General features: G+C 42.2%; 2 protein-coding genes across 4 annotated transcripts in view; both read left to right on the top strand.

Moving 5' to 3' along the window:
• CADPS2 (calcium dependent secretion activator 2) overlaps nt 1-21304 on the top strand; it is a 480839-nt gene that overhangs the window by 113053 nt on the left and 346482 nt on the right. The gene's annotated exons all lie outside the window — the stretch shown is intronic.
• Nucleotides 19387-20298, top strand: RNF148 (ring finger protein 148; the record flags this gene model as incomplete). The annotated part of the gene is made up of 1 exon (XM_081102209.1): nt 19387-20298. One exon carries the CDS (start codon nt 19387-19389, stop codon nt 20296-20298), a length of 912 nt encoding a protein of 303 aa, XP_080958335.1.

Here is a 21304-nt window from a genome sequence, read left to right as displayed (position 1 = left end):
AAAAAATAATAAAATTACTTTGAACATCCTGGCTGGGTAGCTCAGTTGGTTTGAGCATCATTCTGCTATGTCAAGGTTATAGATTAGATTTCTGGTCAGGGCACATATAAGAATCAACCAATGGATGCATAAATAAGTGGAACAGAAAGTCAGTGCCTCTCTCTCTCTCTCTCTCTCTCTCTCTCTCTCTCTCTCTCTCAAATCAATCAGTAAAAATACTTTGAAAAACATTATGCCACTCAATTTGGAACTTAAATGAAGTGATACTTTTATAAGTGATACTTTTATTGGAAAATAAAATTAACTAAAAAAGAAATAAAAAACCAAAATAAAAGAAATTAAAGAGACAAATTATGATTACATTAACATAAGAAAAATGGCATTTAATAAAATTCAGCATCTGTTCAGGATAAGAATATTATTCAAGATAAAATGAGCAGAAAGAAACTTCTAATATCTATCAGAAATGTAGAGAAAATATCATAGTTAATGGTGAGGCTTTCAGAGGTTCCCAGAACCTCAGAATGTGACTTTAGTTTGTTGCAGATGTAATGAGTTAAACTAAGGTGAGAGCATAATAGAGTGGGCCCTTAAACTAAAAAATGAGATCCTTATAAGAGGAAGAGAGAGAGAGAACACAGGGAGAGCACCCTGTGAGATGAAGGCAGAGGCAGATATTGGAGTGATGCATCTACAAGTCAAGGGCCAACAAGGATTGCTGGGAACCACCATGACAAGATTCTCAGAGCCTGCAGTGGGAACCACATTGCCAAAACCTCTTGGTTTTCCATTTCTAGCCTCGAGAACTGAGAAAAAGAATGATTTTGTTTCAAGTTATCCAGTTTATGCTGCTTTATTACAACAGCCCTAGGAACTGAATACATATCCAAAATGTTAAGGTTCTTTAAAGTTGGGTGACGAATACATGGGGGTTATATTATTCTCTCCATATATTTTTATATTGTATCCTAAAACTAGTTAAAAACTAACTCCCACTAACTTGATCGAACTTTCTATAATGAACTTTTTGATGGAGTTTAAAAATAAAATAGATGTGTGCATAGTTGGCAAAATGAGCAGTAACAACTGTACATTTCCTGGGATCAGTAAAGGGTTTTAAATATTTTTAAAAAGTCGGGGGAGGGCAAACTCAGCATCAGGAAAGTTGCTCTTGGCAAGTATCCAATATGGAAAATAATTGTGCATCTGGACCTAGTTATAAAAATCAAAGGTAATTAGACTACAAAATATTCACATAGCCATTGGGGTTGAATCCTAGTTCATCTACTTAATTAGCTAGATGGCATTTAACAGATTATTTGCTTGGCTTGGGTTTTCTCATTTATAAAATGGAGATTATGGCATTATTGTGAGTATGAAATAATACATAAAACATCAAGCATTCAGTAAAGACTCAAATTGAAGCTTAGATTACTGTTAATAGCAATAGCATTGTAAATTACTGTAATTCAACAAATTATAAAAGTGCGATACTTGAATTATCAGCTAGGACAGCTTGTCCATTAATTACCTTGTGAGTAACTTTATTCCTGTGTATGGCATTCAGAACTTTTTGCTTTAAGTGTTATTGCTGATATGATGTTGGGGCTTTCTTTGATGTACCAAAAAGTACAACATTAATCTGATATAGTTTCCTCGTGGTAAGGACCATTGGTTCTGGTTTGCTCTCAATCATTGCACCATACATGGCCTCCCATCTTGCCTAGATGTGTTTTTGTTAAGACATAAACGTGATAAAACCAGATTTTGTGGAGATCAGTCTATCCAGTTTCCGTATTTTGTTTCAGCGGTGGCCCTTCTTGCCTGATCTTATTAAATGGTTGCTGAGAGAAAAGTATTGAGGAAATTTATCAAATAATTTAAAATGAAAACGTAAGTAAAGGTGGGATGTAGAAACTCAAGCTAAAAGTTTAAGACAATTAGAAACAATTCAGAAGTTGAAGGGAGGATAGGAAGGTGAATACCTTGTCCATGTTATCTACTTGGAGGTAAAGAGCTTCTCATCCAGAGGTTATTTTCAGGTTAACTATCACTTTCCCTCTTGATTTATATGGATTTATATATCATTTAGTTTTCCCACCTGCATAGTCGCTGTTAGCATAATCTCAATTAAATAGACATTAGAACAACAGTAATTCAACTCCAGGTCTTGCCCAAAACTAGATTTTTATGTGGATTTTACAAATACTTTTATTTTCCCACATGATGATAACCTCTTTTCCTTAAATCTCAAATGACATTTTGAGTAATTGTTGTCATGATTGTTCTTCTTGCAGTTTGACATGGATTAGTAATATAACAATTAGTTGGTGAAACATGGTTCTTGGACTGGACTCCTGGGGAGGCTATGAATAACAGTGGGGCATATCAGGTCCTTTTATGCCCTATATATATAAAGGTTAAGTGACCATCCAACTGGCCAGTACCTATGATGTGCACTGACCACCAGGGGGCAGATGCTCAATGCAGGAACTGCCGAGCTGTGGTGACTTGGCAGTGGTGGTTCTTGGGTGATGCACCTGGAACCAGAGAGGAGGGAGCCCGATTCCTTCTGAGCCAGCGCAATTCCACTTTCGGCTGTGGGGTATGTTGTTCCTGGGGCACTGTCGGGCCCTGAATCTGGTTTACTGCACACTTGCATTTGCATTCTACACCCTGACAGCAACTTTGCAGAGTTTCCTCTCGCACTCCAGGGCCCCTTGGGGGATGTTGGAGAGCTGGTTTCGGCCCAATCCCCACAGGCCAGGCTGAGGGACCTCTTTCGCCTGCAGATGCCCTTAGAGCCACAGCGTTACCCTAGGTGCAGGCGGCCATGGAGGGACTGTGGAAGGTTGGCTCCAGGGCGTGTCTGGCCCAGCCCTGCCAGCCACCACTGGGACCACCTGCATTAGTCCCTGCACTGGAGCCAGTGTGCAAGCTGGAAGACCTGAGTGAGAGTTTTCTTATTCTCCCCTCCCCCCCTCACTCTGTAGACACCCTTTGAGCCATGGCACTACCCCAGGAATTCTAATTAATTTCCTTTCAATGTGCATGAATCTGTGCACTGGGCCACTAGTTGTTATATAAAACCCAATAAGTAATTGATTTTACACAAATTAGTATACTAAGCTCTGGATAAAGAGAAGGGAATATGGCAAAGTCCCAACTCAAAGAGCTTATAATTGAGAGACAAAAGAACCTTTATAAGAGGGGAGAAATAAATTAACAGTTTTCAACACCTGCAGGAAAATATCACAGGGCAGTACATAATTTTTTAAGGATGTAGAAAAATGAGCAACAAAATAGTCCTTCTTTTAAAAAATGTACAAAGTGCCCAGCTGGCGTGGCTCAGTGGTTGAGCATCGACCTAGGAACCAGGAGGTCACGGTTGGATTCCTGGTCAGGGCACATGCCTGGGTTGCGAGCTCAATCCCCAGTGTGGGGCATGCAGGAGGCAACCGATCAGTGATTCTCATCATTCATGTTTCTATCTCTCTCTCCCTCTCCCTTCTTCTCAGAAACCAATAAAAAAAAATTTAAAAATGTAAAAATTATTTTAATTTTAAAAATTTAATTCTCAACTGAGGATATGTTTATTGATTTTAGAGAAAAAGGAAAGGAGAGAGAGAGGGAGAGAAAGAAGAGACATCAGTGCGTTACCTTCTGTACTCGCCCTGAATGGGGATCAAACACAACCTCTGTAGGTGTGCTGACGGGCATTCAAACCTGCAACCTTTTTAGTGTACCAGATGACACTTCAACAAACATATTTTTTTAAAATATATTCTTATTGATTTCAGAGAGAAGAAAGGAGAGGGATAGAGAGATAGAAACATCAATGATTAAAGAATCATTGATCGGCTGCTTCCTGCACACATCCAACTGGGGATGGAGCCCACAACCCAGGCATGTGCACTGACCAGGAATCCAACCAGCGACCTCCGGGTGCATAGGACAACATTCAACCAACTGAGCCACACTGGCTGGGCTGTTTTTATTTTTAAATGTACATATAGTACATGCAGTTTTGTTCTTGTTTGATTTCAAGATTTATTATGTTACAGTAATTAGGAAATGTAGTAGTAACTTAAAGACAGATACATAGATCAATAGGACAAAGCAAAGAGTCCAAAAATAGATCCACACATATATAGTCAATTAACTTTTTTAAAAATACATTATTTTTGACAGTATTAGATGTCTCCTATTCCACCCCCCCCCCCCAACATCCCCTCTCCACCCAGGCCCCACTCCACTTAGGCCTTCACCCTGCTATTGTCTTACCCATGGGCTATGCATATATGCATATAAGTTCTATGGTTAATCTCTTCCTGTGGCCCACATCTCACCCTCTCTGATATCTGTCAGTCTGCTCCATGCATCCATGCCTCTGGACCAGTTTTGTTCATCAGTTTATTTTTTCATTAGATTCCACATATAAATGAGATCACGTGATAATTGTCTTTCTCTGAGTGGTTTATTTCACTTAGCATGATGGTCTCCAGGTCTATCCATGCTGTCTCAAAGAGTAAGAGATCCTTTTCTTCTATGAATGCATAGTATTCCATTGTGTAAATGTACCATGGCTCTTTTATCTACTTATCTGCTGATGGGCACTTGGATGTTTTACAGGTTTTAGCTATTGTAAATAACACTGCTATGAACATAGGCGTGCATATATTCTTTCTAATTGGTGTTTCAGGATTCTCAGACTATATTTCTAGAAGTGGGACCACTGGGTCAAATGGCAGTTCCATTTTTAATTTTTTGAGGAAATGCCATGTAGTTTTCCAAGTGGCTGCACCAGTCTGCATTTGCCCGAGCAGTGTACAAGGACTCCCTTTTCTGTACATCCTCACCGGCATTTGTTATTTGTTGATTTATTGATGGTAGCCATTCTAGCAGGTGTTTAATTTGAAACTCTCTGATGACTAGTGACAACCATTTTTTCATATGTCTATTGGCCATCTGCAAGTCTACTTTGGAGAAATGTCTATTCAGGTGCTTTGCCCATGGAATTTTTGTGTTGTATGAGTTCTGTCTATATTTTGGAAATTGTCATTAGCATGTATCATTAGTGGATATGTCCTCCCATACCATGGATCACCATCTTTGGTGATGGTTTCTTTTGCTCTTCAGAAGCTTTTTATTTGGATGTAGTCCCATTTGTTAATTTTTTCCCTTTGTCCTAGGAGATGTATCCGTGAAGATTCTGCTACGTGAGATGTTTGAGATTTTGCTGCCTATGGGTTCTTCTAGAATTTTTATGGTTTCACATCTTGCATTTAAGTCTTTTATCCACTTTGAGTTTAGTCTTGTATAAGGTGTAAGTTGGGGGACTAGTTTCACTTCTTTGTGCACGTATCTATCCATTTGCCAACACCATTTATTGAAGAAACTGTCTTTACACCATTGTATGCTCTTGCCTCCTTTGTCAAAAATTAAGTGACCATATGGTTTGAGTCGATTTCCGGGGTCTCTGTTCTGTTCCTTTTATTTATATGCCTCTTGTGCCATTATCATGCTGGTTTGATTACAGTGGCTTTATAATATAGTTTGATTACTGGTATTGTGATCCCTCCAACTTTGTTCTTCTTTCTCAAGATTGCTGTGGTTGTTCTGGGTCTTTTTTGCTTCCATATAAATTTCTGGAATATTTGTTCTATATCTATGAAATATGCTGATGGTATTTTTATAGGAATTGCATTGAAACTACAGATTGCTTTGAGTAGTATGAACATGTTAATGATGTTAATTCTTTCAGTCCCTGAGCACGGTATATGCTTTGACTTGTTTGTATCTTTCTCAGTTTCTTTTTCCAGTGTCCTATGATTTTTGAGTATAGGTCTTTTACCTCTTTGGTTAAGTTTATTCCTAGGAATCTTATTTTTGTTGTTGTTGCAATAGTAATTGGGATTATTTTTTTAGTTCTCTTTCTGAGAATAGGAAAAGGAAAACAGAAAAGAAATAAAAATTAAAAATAGTAAACAAATTGAAAAAAAAGAATAGACTAAAAGGAATGATAGAAATAAGAGAAATAGAAGAATAGAAGAAAGGGAAAGGAAGACAAAAACAAACGAACAAACAAACCTTTGTATTTGCTATTTGTGGAGCTCGCTGGATTTCTCTCCGTGTTGTTAAATGTGGCCCCTTGGTGTGTGGGTCCCAGGCCTCCCAGGAAGTTCTGTGCTGCAGGCCAGTGAAAGTCACTGTCCCTGCTTGACCCTGGGCAACCTGACGGACATCCTGCAGGGCCCATCCCCAAGTAGTCCAGCGGGCAGGCCCTCCGTGGGCAAGAGGCTGGGTCTGCCTGGGGTCTCAGACCTTGATATCCCTGTAATGAGCTGTTCTCCCACCCCAACTCGGAACTGGACTCTGCACTGATATCCGGGTCCTCGTCTGGATGGTAAGCAGACTCAGGTTGGGGGTATTGACCACAGCTTGTAGGAGACCCAGGCAGTGCTTGCTTCCTCTCCTTCCAGTGCCTCAGCTCTGCCTGGGTCACTGACGCCCCCTTGTTGTCACCCCAAGCAGGAGAGGATATTAAAAAGAATACCCAACCCCGCTTGATGTTCCAATCTTTCAGCATGGCCGGCCCTCCTTGGTTGGAGCCTCCTCCCAGGCTTCCACCAGGCCAGATGTCCGACTTCCCTGCTGCCAGGCCAGCCACATGGGTGCAGATTTTCAGCCCAGAATCATTCCACAGGTGGGGCCTCATCCTTCCTTGAGGTGGGGAGGATTGCCTCTCTTTGCCAGGACCTTTCTCTGTCCCTCCTTTTGCTCTCCACTGAAAGTTCTTTCAGGGAATCATTAGACCCTCAGGTTCACTGCTGGGTGAGCCGGCCAGTCCGCTCTGCTGGTCCAGAGTTCTGCTGTGTGGCGCCTCCTGCAGACACAGATTGGGGTGCAATTTCCAGGCTGGCGTTGTAACCAAGCACTAACTGGACCGAATCCCCACTGATCCCCACTGCCTGATGCCGTGTGGGCTCCCCTTTCCTCCTGTTTCTCTGGATTGGAAATCCTGCGTGGGGAGGAGGCTGCATGTTCCCAGGGGCAGGGGGTGGGCTGCCACACCTTCCCTCCGGCGGGGAGATGCTGCGCAGCTGCGGGGACTGGCTCACCCACTTGCGTCTTCTCCTGTCCCCTCTCCGTGCTCTCTGCTCACAGTATTTCAAAGCGGCGATTTTTTAGCTGTTTTTTTAAGTGAAATGTTCTTCAGTTTAGCTGCAAGTCTGGTCCGGTGCTGGGAGCAAGTGGACAGAACTTCCCTAGACTGCAGCCATCTTGCCACCCTTTCAGTCAATATAGGCTGTTTTTGCTGTAAAACAAGTTAAAAGCTTGAATGCTGTAGTTCACAGCAGCAAGGGCATAATTTGGACTGGATTCATCAGAGGAGGTTTCTGGGGATTACAGGATCTGACTGCATCTTGGGCTGGAAAGAGAAGGCCTTCTGAGTTCGTGAGAAAGTTGGTTGCATTTAGAACTTTTTGCTTTAAGATTATTGCTGGGATGCTGTTCAAGGCGTGTTAGGCACCGAGCAATACAAATCTGATACCATTTTTTTTCTTGATAATGACTATTTGGCTTATGATTTGAGATATGACTATATTTCTATAGATAGATATGTATCCAGATCCATGTATCTTGACATATAAAACAGAATTAAAGGAAGATTTTTTAAATTCAGCAGTCTGTTTGCTTATATAGTAGAAATAGTTGTTACTTTATGGCTGTATATCATTCCATATTTATTCCATTATTCCATATTTATAACATTTTTCAGATACAGAGATGTGGATGGAATTTGTTCTTGTCTTTTAGACAGAAAATGTAAGACAGATGGCCTCTGATTCTGTGATATTAAATAAGCCCTTTTCTGGACAACTGTTGTCAAAGTAATTCTTAGCTGAGGGAAGAGTTGTCAAATCATTGCCCGCCCTATTATTTTTTTCAAATGGGTGGCTGTTAAAGCAGAGGTTGCCATAGCTGCTGCTGTGTCTTGATATTTTGAAGAATAAGTGCTTGAAAAGCCAACCATTTGTCAGGGACCCCGAGCAAGTTTCATTGTGCTAGTATGGGGGTAAGAAAGAGGAAACAAAGATTTACAAAAATGAGTAAGATGACACTGCTCCTCACAAGACATTCTAAATCAAGTGAAAGTATAGATGGAGAAGCACCTCACTATATGAACTAGGGTAGAATTAAATGACTGTCAAATTGTTACAAAAAGGATGTGTTATAGCACCAGGTTGTTGTGGCTGGGAAAATTGCAAAAGGGAGATTGAGAGTTGTCTTGAAGGACGAGAAGAATTTTATTTGGTGGAAAATGGAAGGAAAAAAAGAAAGATGCTTTATAGAATTGGGAAGTGCCTGCCACGCTAGCGGTGTGCTTGGTGATTGGTCTACGAATAGATGTGAAACAGATCATCTTGTACACATCATGGCCCCAGGAGGCAGGCAGTACTTCCCCATCTTACACGTGAGGAACCTGAGGCTCAGTGAGGCTCTCCTCACACAGCTAGCGTGTGGCGGAGACTGGGTTTCACAGCAGGCCTGTCGCACAGATGGGTGCTTCGGGACAGATTCTGCTGGTGTGAAGACTTCCTAGTCATGCTGTTTCTTTGCTGTTGCCTCCCAAGAGGGTTTACCTTACCTAATAAGTGAGCAAGGGTTTTGTGACCTGTGAACCGGAGAAATATAAGGGGTCTAAGTGGGAAAATCTCCTTACTTGCCTGTGCCCTGCTACTTGTGACTGCTAAGAGCTCTCAGAGTTAACCGTGCTCTGTGGAACTGGTCTTAAGAAGGCCAAGCACTGCAAACCTTCAGGGATGCATTGTGGCATAGGAAGGTCTAGAATAGCCGTGGGCAAACTATGGCCCGCGGGCCAGATCCGGCCCATTTGAAATGAATAAAACTAAAAAAAAAACAAAAACGTACCCTTTTATGTAATGATGTTTACTTTGAATTTATATTAGTTCACACAAACACTCCATCCATGCTTTTGTTCCGGCCCTCCGGTCCAGTTTAAGAACCCATTGTGGCCCTCGAGTCAAAAAGTTTGCCCACCCCTGGTGTAGAATCTACTTCAGAGTTTTAGGACAACTTGGAAATGTCCAAGTCCCAAAAGCAACCTCCACACGTGGCCTTCATCGTTGGCTCTGATGAACTACACGAGCAGAATAGCCTGTTAAGAGAACAGGACCAGTTCTGGTGGTTATTAAAAAGATAAATCCAGTCTAAATGGTTGGGTTACTATTAAGATGTGTTTTGTCCTAGGCTCCAGGTAACAATGCCACCAAATACCACCCTTCATCTTGTGTGTTACCTAAGGATGTTCAGCTCCACGCTTTATCCCTCCCAATGCAGAGGCTGTGGTGTGAGAGTTCCTCCATTACTTCCCAGACTAGTAGTGGGTTTCTACTCTGTTGGTTACCATTTCAGCTTCTAACTCAGATTGAATGAGAAGAAAAAGTTGTTTAGTGGTAAAGTTATATAGACCGTGGCTTGAATTCAGAATGCAAAAGAGAGTATAATTTAAGTAGTTTGATTTATACCCATAAAAATGTTAAAAGATTTGGTCATATTCCAAATGCTCATTTGTTTTTATATTTAGGTATGGACATAATAAATCTATTTTCATGAGTATTAAATCTATAAAAGAATTCAGGGTTGAACTTTTTATGCATAGCCTTGACTACTCTGTATTCTAACAGACATAATCACCCTCATAAAGATAAAACTAAATAGATACATTATTGCATGAGGAATAGTATAAGTTAGAATGCAGAGGATAATGACATTTTCAATTTAATTCAACCTTCGTTGAGAACCTGTGGTGTGCTAGATACTGTGCTGGAAACTTAGTATTGAAGAAAATGAGAATTAATAAGATTTAATCTCAATCCTCAAGAGATTAGATTAGATAATATTGTAGAGAGAACTGTATCAGTTGCTGCATAATGTACTACTCCGCACCTTAGTATATACCAGGGCAATTTTTCTTACAAACTATAAAAAGGGAGTCAGCATCTGTTATTGCTCAGCTGTCCCTAGATCGGCGAGGTGATTCTTCAGGTCGTGGCTAGACTCAGTCACGTGTCTGTGACCAGCTCAGGATCACATAACATCTCTGTTCATCCTAAGCTCTTGCATGTTTGCCCATCTGTACATGGATCCAGGGGGACCTCACCTAGGCCATAGGGCTCTCCTCCAGGTAGTGTCCCCTCCTCTCTCAGGCTGGCATTCCTTCCTGGGGGTGGCGGGGAGGAGGGCAGGGCTGCTCAGAAATGGCACATCAGCACTCCTGCTCAGTCTGTTCACCCACGTATGTCACCAGGCCACAGACTGAAGAGGAGGAGAGAGAAATCCCACCTTCTCATGGAAGGACCTGCTAAGTCACATTGCAAGGGGTGTGTCAGTACAGGAAGGGAAGAAATTGAGACCGATTCCCCATCAATGTACCTCCTGTAGGGTAGTTTGTAGGCAGTTTTGCAGAAGGGACAAAGCCTATTGTTGGTCTTGCATATAGTGATTGCGGCTGGCCGTAGCATAGAGAGGCTCATACTTCTGCCCTAGGAACTTGGGTATTGTCCTTTGGCTAGAGGGAGCCACATAGGTTTCAAGCCAGCAGGAATGCCTGTGTAAACTTCATTACTTTTTTCCTATAGGTTGTTCTGGGAACAGAATGAATTCAAGGTGAGAAAAAACAATGATGGGGGATTCGATGCTATTGCAAAATTCTAGGCTGTGGGGATGATTATGAAGGCCAAACTAAAGCAGTCGGGAGCATATTCATTCAAGTGTGGTAAACCTGTGCATGGGAATCCCTCACTCACACAAACATTTCGGAGCCAGGCACTGTGTTAGGTGTTTGAGAAACGTCAGTGAGTATTTCCCTGTCACAAAGCCTTGGGCCTTGGGAGTAAAGTGAATACATGATTCTCTTTACTCATGAATCCCACTGGTCGGCCTGCAGATAAATAGAGAGGAATAGTAATCCTGTGTTACATAGTGAAGAAATCATGGTTAGTGGTCCGGTGATGTAAAATATGTCTGTTCTGGCTGTTTATTTTCCCAAAATACTTAATTACCAAAGTTTTAATATATTAAAAGCTGTTATATTGGTTAATAGAAAGAATAATGAAAGAGGAGCCTGAGTAAATTTTGTGACTTTCATGCATCTGTACCTGACCTATTGTAGTGTGTGACTATCAAGGTAATTCAGAAGCTTATGTATTTTAAAATTTACCATATCCCATTTTAGCATACTTAGATCTTTGCTAAATTCAAAAATAATGTGAGAAAAAAGTATCTGAAAAATATGTTTTCTTTTTTCTTAATCCTCACCCAAGGATATGTTTTTATTGATTTTGTGTGTGTGTGTGTGTGTGTGTGTGTGTGTGAGAGAGAGAGAGAGAGAGAGAGCGCGAGCGCAGCTGCTTTACATACATGCCCTGACCGGGAATGAACCCACATCTTAGGTATGTGCCCTGACCAGGAATCGAACACACAACCTTTTGGAGTACAGGACGACACTCCAGCTAACTGGCCACCTGGCCAGGGCTAAAAAAGGAATTTTATTGTATATGTTAGAATATGTAGGAGTAGTGATTAACTTATAGGAGAAATTTAGGGAAAATACATTAATGTTTGAGGATTTACCAATTTGCAAACAAATGTAAAATTTTTAAATTTAGTTTTACCTTTAAAAATCTTTAAAAATAAATATACTGCTTTCAGAAAATATTTACTGTTCTTAGTAAACGACTGAGAGCAAGTATTCTGTTCCTGCCAAACCCCATTATGATGCATTTAATTACTCAGAGAAAACCTATATAGTTGTTTTCAAGCTTAAATGCAAACCCAGTTTGTTTTGTGACTTCTTTGAGCTCTCTAATAATGGCATAGCCCTGGATATTGTGACTTGTGGAGTAATTTATTGAAGCCTCTTCGGTATTCCCTGCACCTTATATATGCTGTCTGGGCAATGCTATGTGAATGTATTTGACTATTTTTCTTAGAAGAATAGTGATTTCTGGAAGTTAGAACATTTTTAACAGAGGTTGATGAAGAGCAGAGGGCTAGAGATAAGCTGATTTTCCTCCCTAGCTTAATGAAAATTATAACCTTTTTGAATTTGTAATTGGGACTTAGAGGTTAGGATATATGCATACACCTATTTTGTATGTAACTCGTTTCTCCTGTCTAGATGATGACCTTCTTAAGAATAGGGCCATATTGTGTCCCTAATAATATAGGTTCTGGCTTATATCAGTGTGTCCAGTATTATAAATGTTTGTTGTGGTTTATGGTTATTATTTTTAAATATATTTTTATTGATTTCAGCAAGGAAGGAAGGGAGAGAGAGAGAGATAGAAATATCAATGATGAGAGAGTTGCTAGTAATCATTGATTGGCTGCCTTCTGCACACCCCCTACTGAGGATCGAGCCTGCAACCCATGCATGTGTCCTTGACCGGAATCAAACCCGGGACCCTTCAGTTCACAGGCCAGCACTCTATCCACTGAGACAAATCAGCGAGGGCTGTGGTACATGATTATTTAAGTGCCATTTCTTTGGGTAAACCTCAGGAGTTCAGAGCCTGTGCTCAGTCCAGGAAGGGTTCTCCAGACAAGGATAAATCTTGATTAACTGAGCCAAGCAAGATAGTCTGATTTCCAGGCTTTATTAGTCATGCCTTTGTGAAGCACTGCTAGAGGGTCATTGAAGGAAGCCATTGATGGGAGCTTCCTGAGAGGGGTGGGGGGAATTCTCTTACTCTTAGATACGGGAGAAGAACAGTTTCTCAGTGCTTCTGGGTGTGGGCTGTCATGCTGCCTTTGGAGACCTGGAACAACAGTGGCCACATCAGGGGATCATGAAGTGAGCCTACGTAAGAAGGTGAACATACACCTTTCCCTGCTACCCACAGCAGAGTGTGCCTGTGAAACCCTTCATATGCCCAAATGGCATAAAGCAGTGGTTCTCAACCTTCCTAATGCTGCGACCCTTTAATACAGTTGCTCATGTTGTGGTGACCCCCAATTTCATTGTTACAAATTGAACATAATTAAAGCATAGTGATTAATCACAAAAACAATATGTAATTATGTATGTGTTTTCTGATGGTCTTAGGTGACCCCTGTGAAAGGGTCGTTCGATCCCCAAAGGGGTCGAGACCCACAGGTTGAAAATGGCTGGTATAAAGTGAAGGAGCCATTACCATTAATTTATATGGAAAAATTTTTAGCATTCCCAGAGCCCAAATTAACCTACTAAATCATAGCAAATACACTTCATTACTCCCTGTTTTACACTAAACATAAGACCCTTATGGGCTCTTTTTTTTTTTTTAATATATTTTATTGATTTTTTACAGAGAGGAAGGGAGAGAGATACCGAGTTAGAAACATCGATGAGAGAGAAACATCGACCAGCTGCCTCCTGCACATCTCCTACTGGGGATGTGCCCGCAACCCCAGGTACATGCCCTTGACTGGAATCGAACCTGGGACCTTTCAGTCCGCAGGCCGACGCTCTATCCACTGAGCCAAACCGGTTTAGGCCCTTATGGGCTCTTTTAAGTTTTTCTGATACTTTAGGACACATTTTGCTAATGGGTGCACAGACGAACTCAGCATAAAGCACAGATGCTCACAGACACAATACAAAGCTATGGTGGGATGATGCTGAGGGTGTTTCCCAGGGAAGGAGCTGGTGGTGAGCACTGCCTTGATGATGACTGGCTGCAAAACAAATGCTGAATACTATTTTCACTTAAAAAAAAAAATTGATTTTTGAGGCGGAGGGTGGGGTGTGGAGAGGGGAGAGAGAGAGATCAATTAACACTTAACTTATGCATTCATTGGTTGATTCTTCTATGTGCCCTGACTGGGGATTAGACCTGCAACCTTGGCATATTGGGATGATGCTCTAACCCAGCGGTTCTCAACCTGTGGGTCGCGACCCCTTTGGAGGTCAAACGACCCTTTCACGGGGGTCACCTAAGACCATCCTGCATATCAGATATTTACATTACGATTCATAACAGTAGCAACATTACAGTTATGAAGTAGCAACGAAAATAATTTTATGGTTGGGTCACAACATGAGGAACTGTATTTAAAGGGCCAGCAGGTTGAGAACCACTGCGTCTAACCAATTGAGATACCTGGCCAGGCCTCACTTTTCACCTTTTTTCTTTTGTTTTGTTAATCCTCTCCCAAAGATATTTTTTCCATTGATTTTTAGAGAGAGTGGGAGGGAGGGGGGCTGGCGGGGAGAGAGAGAAATAGAGAAAAATTGATGTGAGACACATCGATTGGTTGCCTCCTGCATGTGCCCCCACCATGTGAAGATCGAACCTGCAACCCAGGTATGTGGCCTTGACTGGGAATCAAACCCTTAGCCATTTGGTGCACTGGTCGACACTCTTAACCACTGAACCACATGTGGCAGGGCTCACCTTTTTTTCATGAAGGTGAAAACTCTTTGGATTTCCTTTGGTTAGCGAAGGTCTGTGCCAGTCCTCTTCAGCCTGCCTGCAAAGTTCAGCAGGAGGAAAGCCCAGTGAATACTTGGCTGATAAAAAGGAAGGCGTTCCGTGTATTAGGTAAATGCTGCTAAGGAACAGATTCCACTAGTAGCTGTTAGCCTGCACCCGCCTTTCTCTCCCACTCAAACAGTCTGGCCCCAGGATAGAAGACTGAGATCTGGTGCAATGAAATGAATGCATTGTTTTCAATCTTCATGAGCTAATAGGTGGTATGGGCAGGTCTGGACTGTTCCTGAGGTCTCCACCGTTTCTGTTCCAAGGAGAACAGGAAATGGGGGTGGTTTGAGGGCATCGCCCTTGGTGGATGCATTGTCAGTTACTAGTATAAAAGCTTACTCCATGATGAGAGCTCAGGCGCGATTGTCCATCAGGGATAGTGAGTTCTGGGATGGATCCTCCCCCCATGGCTGTCCCATGGGAGAATAGTTTCTTAGTCTTATTATTGGCACTGTGGGCCAGATAGTGATTTATTGCACAGGCTGTCATGTGCATTTTAGTATGTTTAGCAGCATTCCTGACCTCACCTACCAGATGCCAGTAGTTCTCCCCCTTGTGACAAACAAAAATGTATCCAGAAGTAGCCAAATACCCCTTGGGAGGCAAAATCACACCCCCCACCTTGTGAACCGGTGTGGTAGAGATAAGGGATTGCTTCTTACAGGTAGGTGCATTTGGCCTAAGACTCAGGCAGGAGAGCAGGGAAGTTCTACCTACTGTTGTCTTAACTACAGTGAGAAAAACAGTGAATTCATAAATTCTTCAAATTGGTCTCTTCAACTACACAAAGAATCTCTAGGTTTCAGTTCAGTTTTGAGCCTAAATATAGTTACTGTTTAAACTCTTCACCCTTAAAGTTCAGCAAACTAAAAAAGTAAAGTTAGGCCGAAACCGGTTTGGCTCAGTGGATAGAGCGTCAGCCTGCGGACTGAAAGGTCCCAGGTTCGATTCCGGTCAAGGGCATGTACCTGGGCTGCGGGTACATCCCCAGTAGGAGATGTGCAGGAGGCAGCTGATCGATGTTTCTCTCTCATCCATGTTTCTAACTCTCTGCCTCTCTCCCTTCCTCTCTGTAAAAAATCAATAAAATGTATATATATAAAAAAAAAGTAAAGTTAGAGTCACATCATTAAAAAAAATCCCACCCCAAATGTTAAATAACCACAAATTTAACAAACAGCTTTTATTTTATTTCATTATTTTTTTTAATTAACTAGCCTGTGGCCTGAGCTTTGAGAGTGTTTAACTCTCTCCCTGGGTGATTCCACATGTGGCCAAGGTCAAGACTCTCTAAATTTAGGGCTGTTGGAGACCTTTACAACCAGGCAGGATAACAACCTCCTGAGACAGGTATCCTATATAATAAAAGCCTAATATGCTAAGTATCCAGGCGTCCCATCACCCATTCAACCAACCAAATTGTAATATGCTAATGATATGCTAAGGCCACCAAACCACTTGCTATGATGTACACTGACCACCAGGGGGCAGAGTCGACCGGTCGACCAGTTGCTATGATGTGCACTGACCACCAGGGGGCAGATGCTCTGACTGGTAGGTTAGCTTGCTACTTGGGTCAGGCTGATCCGGACTGGATACTCCCTGGAGCCCTCCACGGTCCCCCCCACCCCAACCTTCCCGCTGCTGGCCAACCTCCCGTGTCCCCCCCTGGCCCTGATCGTACACCAGTGCGGTCCCTTGGCCTGGCCTGAACCCTCTCACAATCCAGACACCTTAGGGGATGTCGGAGAACCGGTTTTGACCCGATCCTGCAGGCCAGTCCGAGAGACCCCACTGGTGCACAAACTCGTGCACCAGGCCTCTGTTGGGGTCCGGCCCCAGCAGGTCCAGGGGTGCCCATAGGTGTGGACGGAGTCGGCGAAGAAGGAATGACGGAGGCAGTGTTCAGTTGATCAGCATGGTTGGGTTCTCTCTCCTGGTTTTATCCAGGATTCCCAGCCAGGTTCTGTCCAGGTTCTCTTGCCATGTTCTCTTGCTAGGTTCTCCAGCCAGGTTCTGTCAACAAACAGCTTTTAATATGATGATGTAAATTGTCTTCTGAGTGAGGCTTCATTTTGTAGATGTTCATAGGAAAAGCCAGGAATTCACACTTTTTTTTTTTTTTTTATATTTTATTGATTTTCCACAGAGAGGAAGGGAGAGAGACAGAGAGCTAGAAACATCGATGAGAGAGAAACATCGATCAGCCGCCTCCTGCACATCCCCCACCGGGGATGTGCCCGCAACCCAGGCACAAGCCCCTGACCAGAATCGAACCTGGGACCCTTCAGTCCGCAGGCCGACGCTCTATCCACTGAGCCAAACCGGTTTCGGCCAGGAATTCACACTTTGTTTGAACCTGGGAACAGTCTACATGGAAAGACAATGCAGATGTGAACAGAAAAATGTCTCAATACAACTGTATGAATGGGGCAAGTTGATTGGTTCCAATTTTATTTTTTAAAGCAAGTATTAACTAAAATATTATGGGCTGGTAAGTATAATGGTTTTTACAAAATGCCTAAATTCTCACCCTGGTCAGTATGACTCAGTGGTTGGAGTGTTGGACCACACAGGGAAGGGTTAAGGTTCGATTCCCAGTCAAGGGCACATACCTGGGTTGCAGGATCAACCCCCTCTCCAGTTGGGACATGTATGGAGGCAACCAGTCCATGTGTCTGTCTCATGTCAATGTGTCTCTCTCTCTCTCCCCCCCCCCCCCTTCCCTTCCACTCTATCTAGAATCAATGGGAAAATATCTCCAGGTGAGAATTAACAAAACAAAAAGACTGGATTCTCTCCACATGCCTCTGATTGAAATGTTGGTGTCCATTTGCACACTGGGAAATGGGATCTCCCCGCCCCCCCTTTTTGCATCCCCAGGGTTTTATATGCAGGCCTCGTGCATGGAAATGTCCTATGTAGTAAATAATAAGTGTTTGAATGCTTGTTGCCAATGTATTGACTCCCTGAAACAGACTTCCGTGAAATTTTAAAATCAAATCAAACAAGCATTAAAACATCTTTAAAGTAGTGGAGATTCTGTAGTTCGCAACGTTAAAGTAACATAGTGAATTGTGACAGTTGTGGTCATCCTTCCTCTGGGTAACCCTCTTCCAGTTACCACATCTGTTAATTCAACCTTCAAAGTAAAGATGTCTCTCTATCTTTACTGATATTTCAGGAGGTGGAGCTACTCGCTTCTTCTGCTGCAGCTCATCTCACCAGTCCATTCTCCTCCTCCTTTGGTCTGTTTTCCTCATAAGGCAGTCAAAGCACACGTCTCTAAAAGTGAACACTTTGAGACACTTATATGTCATTTCCCAGCTTAGAGCCCTTCGGTGCTTCTCTTGTCCTTGGGACATCATCCAAAATCCTTACTCTAACGTTCATGACCCTGCACACGGCCTGCCCTTTGCCTCTCCTCCCTCTTCACCCGTAGCTCTCTCCTTTCTCACTTTGCCAAACGTCTGTTTCTTCAGATCCTTTCTCTGCCATCTTCGTATCTTGGGGTCCTGAAACTGCGGTTGCTCCAGCCTGAAATCTTCTTAACTCCTTCTTTGCTTGGGCAATTCTGATTTAGCTTTCAAGTCTTAGGCTAAGTATCACTTTCTTAGAGAGCAGTGCCCTGGACTTCTTTAATCAGAGTTCCCTCCCTGTTACATCTCTTCTTTTTCTCGATACTCTGTTTTCTTCTCAGAGCCCTTCTCACGACTTGCACTTAAGCGTTTCTCTGTGCATTTGCTTAAAATCTGCCCTCACTGGATAACGTGCTCTACAAAGTAGGCGTATGTCTGTGTTCTTCTTTGATGTAGGACCCATCCTAGTATTTGTCTAGCACAGCGATGGCGAACCTTTTGAGCTCGGCGTGTCAGCATGTTGAAAAACCCTAACTTAAGTCTGTTGCCATGTCACATATAGAAATTTTTTGATATGTGCAACCATAGTAAAACAAAGACTTATATTTTTGATATTTATTTTATATATTTAAATGCCATTTAACAAAGAAAAATCAACCAAAAAAATGAGTTTGCGTGTCACCTCTGACACGCGTGTCATAGGTTCGCCATCACTGGTCTAGCACATCGTACAATTGCAGTAGCTATTTTTGTGCATAAAGCTGAATTCTCCTTGCAAGATGACAATATATTGGGCTAACAGTGTAAGTTTATATTACACTGTCCCCATGTTGAGTCTTTAGGCCTGTGCAAGCATTTGCTCTTGGAAGATGCTAGGAAAGATTTGTTCCTGCTTCCCATAGAATGGCATTTTACGTAGCATACCATCCAAGAAAACTAGCGACTGGCCAGGTATATGATGGCTGCTTTCCCTGACAGATAGTAAAACAATGAGTATGAACATGGTTAGGCAGCTTTTCAACCTATCCAGAATGAGGAAAGAAACCCAAGACTGTAAATATACTATTCTTATCTGTTTATTCATTGCTTTAGAGTTTATTCAAATTGTTAAAAACCATGAGTAATTGCTTAGTTGCTTTTTGGCCAATAGGATTTCAGTATGCAGTGCACTAACATAAACTCTTGGATTGGCTTAACTACCTCTGATGTCACAATTCACCCATTAGGAAGTCATAATTTTCTTGAAATCACATTGTGCTAACAACTCTTGTTTCATTGTCAGAAAGGTTATCTACACAAAATAAAAATGGTGGAAGGAGCAAGATATCTTTGATCCAGGCAGACCTTTTCTATTAACGTGCTTTAATTATCACCTGTGAACAATTGAAGCTAGCTCTCTTTTTTTTTTTTTTTGACTTTCTTTTATACTTGGCATTTTGTTGTTCATGTGAGTCAGTTCATAGGCAAATGGAGGAATGAGCCTGCTTAGACTTACTCCTCCAACTCATCGTTCTGTTTCATCTCGACTCTTGCGGCTCAGCATCTTCCTCCTGCTTAGCCTCCCTGACGCAAAAGGAAAAGCCATTTGGACAGCCCACCTGAACATAACATTTCAGGTGGGAAACCGCATTATATCCGAACTAGGAGAGAGTGGCGTATTCGGGAATCATTCTCCCCTGGAAAGGGTGGCCGGTGCGGTGGTACTTCCGGAAGGATGGAACCTGAATGCTTGTCATTCTCTGACCAACTTCAGCAGGCCTCAGCTGGAAGACTCTTGGTTGGCCCTCATTGAACGGGGAGGCTGTACTTTTACACATAAAATCAATGTGGCAGCAGAGAAGGGAGCCAACGGCGTGATCATCTATAACTATCCAGGTACTGGCAACAAAGTATTTCCCATGTCTCACCATGGCACGGGGAATACAGTCGCAGTGATGATAGGCAACCTGAAAGGCCTGGAACTCCTGCACTTGATTCAGAAAGGAGTCTACGTGACGATCGTCATCGAAGTGGGGAGAATGCACATGCCATGGCTGAGCTATTACGTCATGTCTCTGTTCACCTTCCTGGCTCCCACCGTCGCCTACCTTTTCTTGTACTGCGCCTGGAGGCCGCGAGCGCCCAACTCTTCCACCAGGAGGCGAAGACAGATAAAGGCAAATGTGAAGAAAGCAATTGCTCAGCTTCCACTGCGGGTGCTCAGAGAAGGGGATAAGGAACTCGATCCCAATGAACACAGTTGTGTTGTTTGCTTTGACACATACAAACCCCAAGATGCAGTACGTATTTTAACTTGCAAACATTTTTTCCACAAGGCGTGCATTGACCCCTGGCTTTTAGCCCGGAGGACGTGCCCCATGTGCAAGTGTGACATTCTGAAAACTTAAGAAACCCAGAGAATTTTCTGAAGATGTAACCAAGTCTTTTCAAAGATTAAAATTAGATGAGTTCTTTTAGCACTATATGTAGAGAGAAAAATTCAACTCCAGCTTCTCTACCCAAGTACCAAAGAGGGTGAAATTTGTGTGTTTTTAAAATAAAACTCCATATCATGCTCACCTATTTGAACTTGTTGTTTTTCTAAGAAGTTTTAGTTGTTATACATTTTTGCTCTTATTTGCATAAGGACATTAGCATATGTTAAATGCAAATTAGTCTTTACCTTCAAATTACAATGTCACATTGATGTCACAGAGAGTTAGTCATAATATTTTAATGCAGTGGTTCTCAACCTTCCTAATGCCACGACCCTTTAATACAGTTCCTCATGTTGTGGTGACCCCCAATTTCATTGTTACAAATTGAACATAATTAAAGCAGAGTGATTAATCACAAAAACAATATGTAATTATATATGTGTTTTCTGATGGTCTTAGGCGACCCCTGTTAAATGGTTGTTCGACCCCTAAAGGGGTCGTGACCCACAGGTTGAGAACCACTGTTTTAAAGGTTTTTATGTTAATTTTTATACTTTGTTACCATAGTTTCTTTAACATTTGATATCTAATAATATCTCTGCTTAATAAACTTTATTATAGGATAAGATATTGATTTAATGCTCCATTAATTAATTTTATTAATAACCAAAGGATCTGGTTTCCAGAGTTACTAACTGGGTAGGTACTATCCTATATAATAAAAGCGTAGATGCAAATTGTCTCCTCGACTGGGAGTTGTCCGGGAGTTCAACCAGGGGGTAGGACAGGCTGGGGGAAGGGAGGGAGGCCCTGGCTGGCATCTGGCAGCCACTAGGGACCCTACCAGTGCATGGATTTCGTGCACTGGGCCTCTAATATTCTTAATAATTATTTTAGACTGGAGGCCCAGTGCACGAAATTTGTGCATGGATTGGTTCCCTAGGCCTGGCTGGTGATCAGAGCCGATTGGGGCCTT

The sequence above is a fragment of the Myotis nattereri genome (genome assembly GCF_964212035.1).
Source record: "Myotis nattereri genome assembly, chromosome: 11".
In the NCBI taxonomy this organism is placed as follows: domain Eukaryota; kingdom Metazoa; phylum Chordata; class Mammalia; order Chiroptera; family Vespertilionidae; genus Myotis; species Myotis nattereri.
This window is presented reverse-complemented; position numbering and strand designations above follow the sequence as displayed.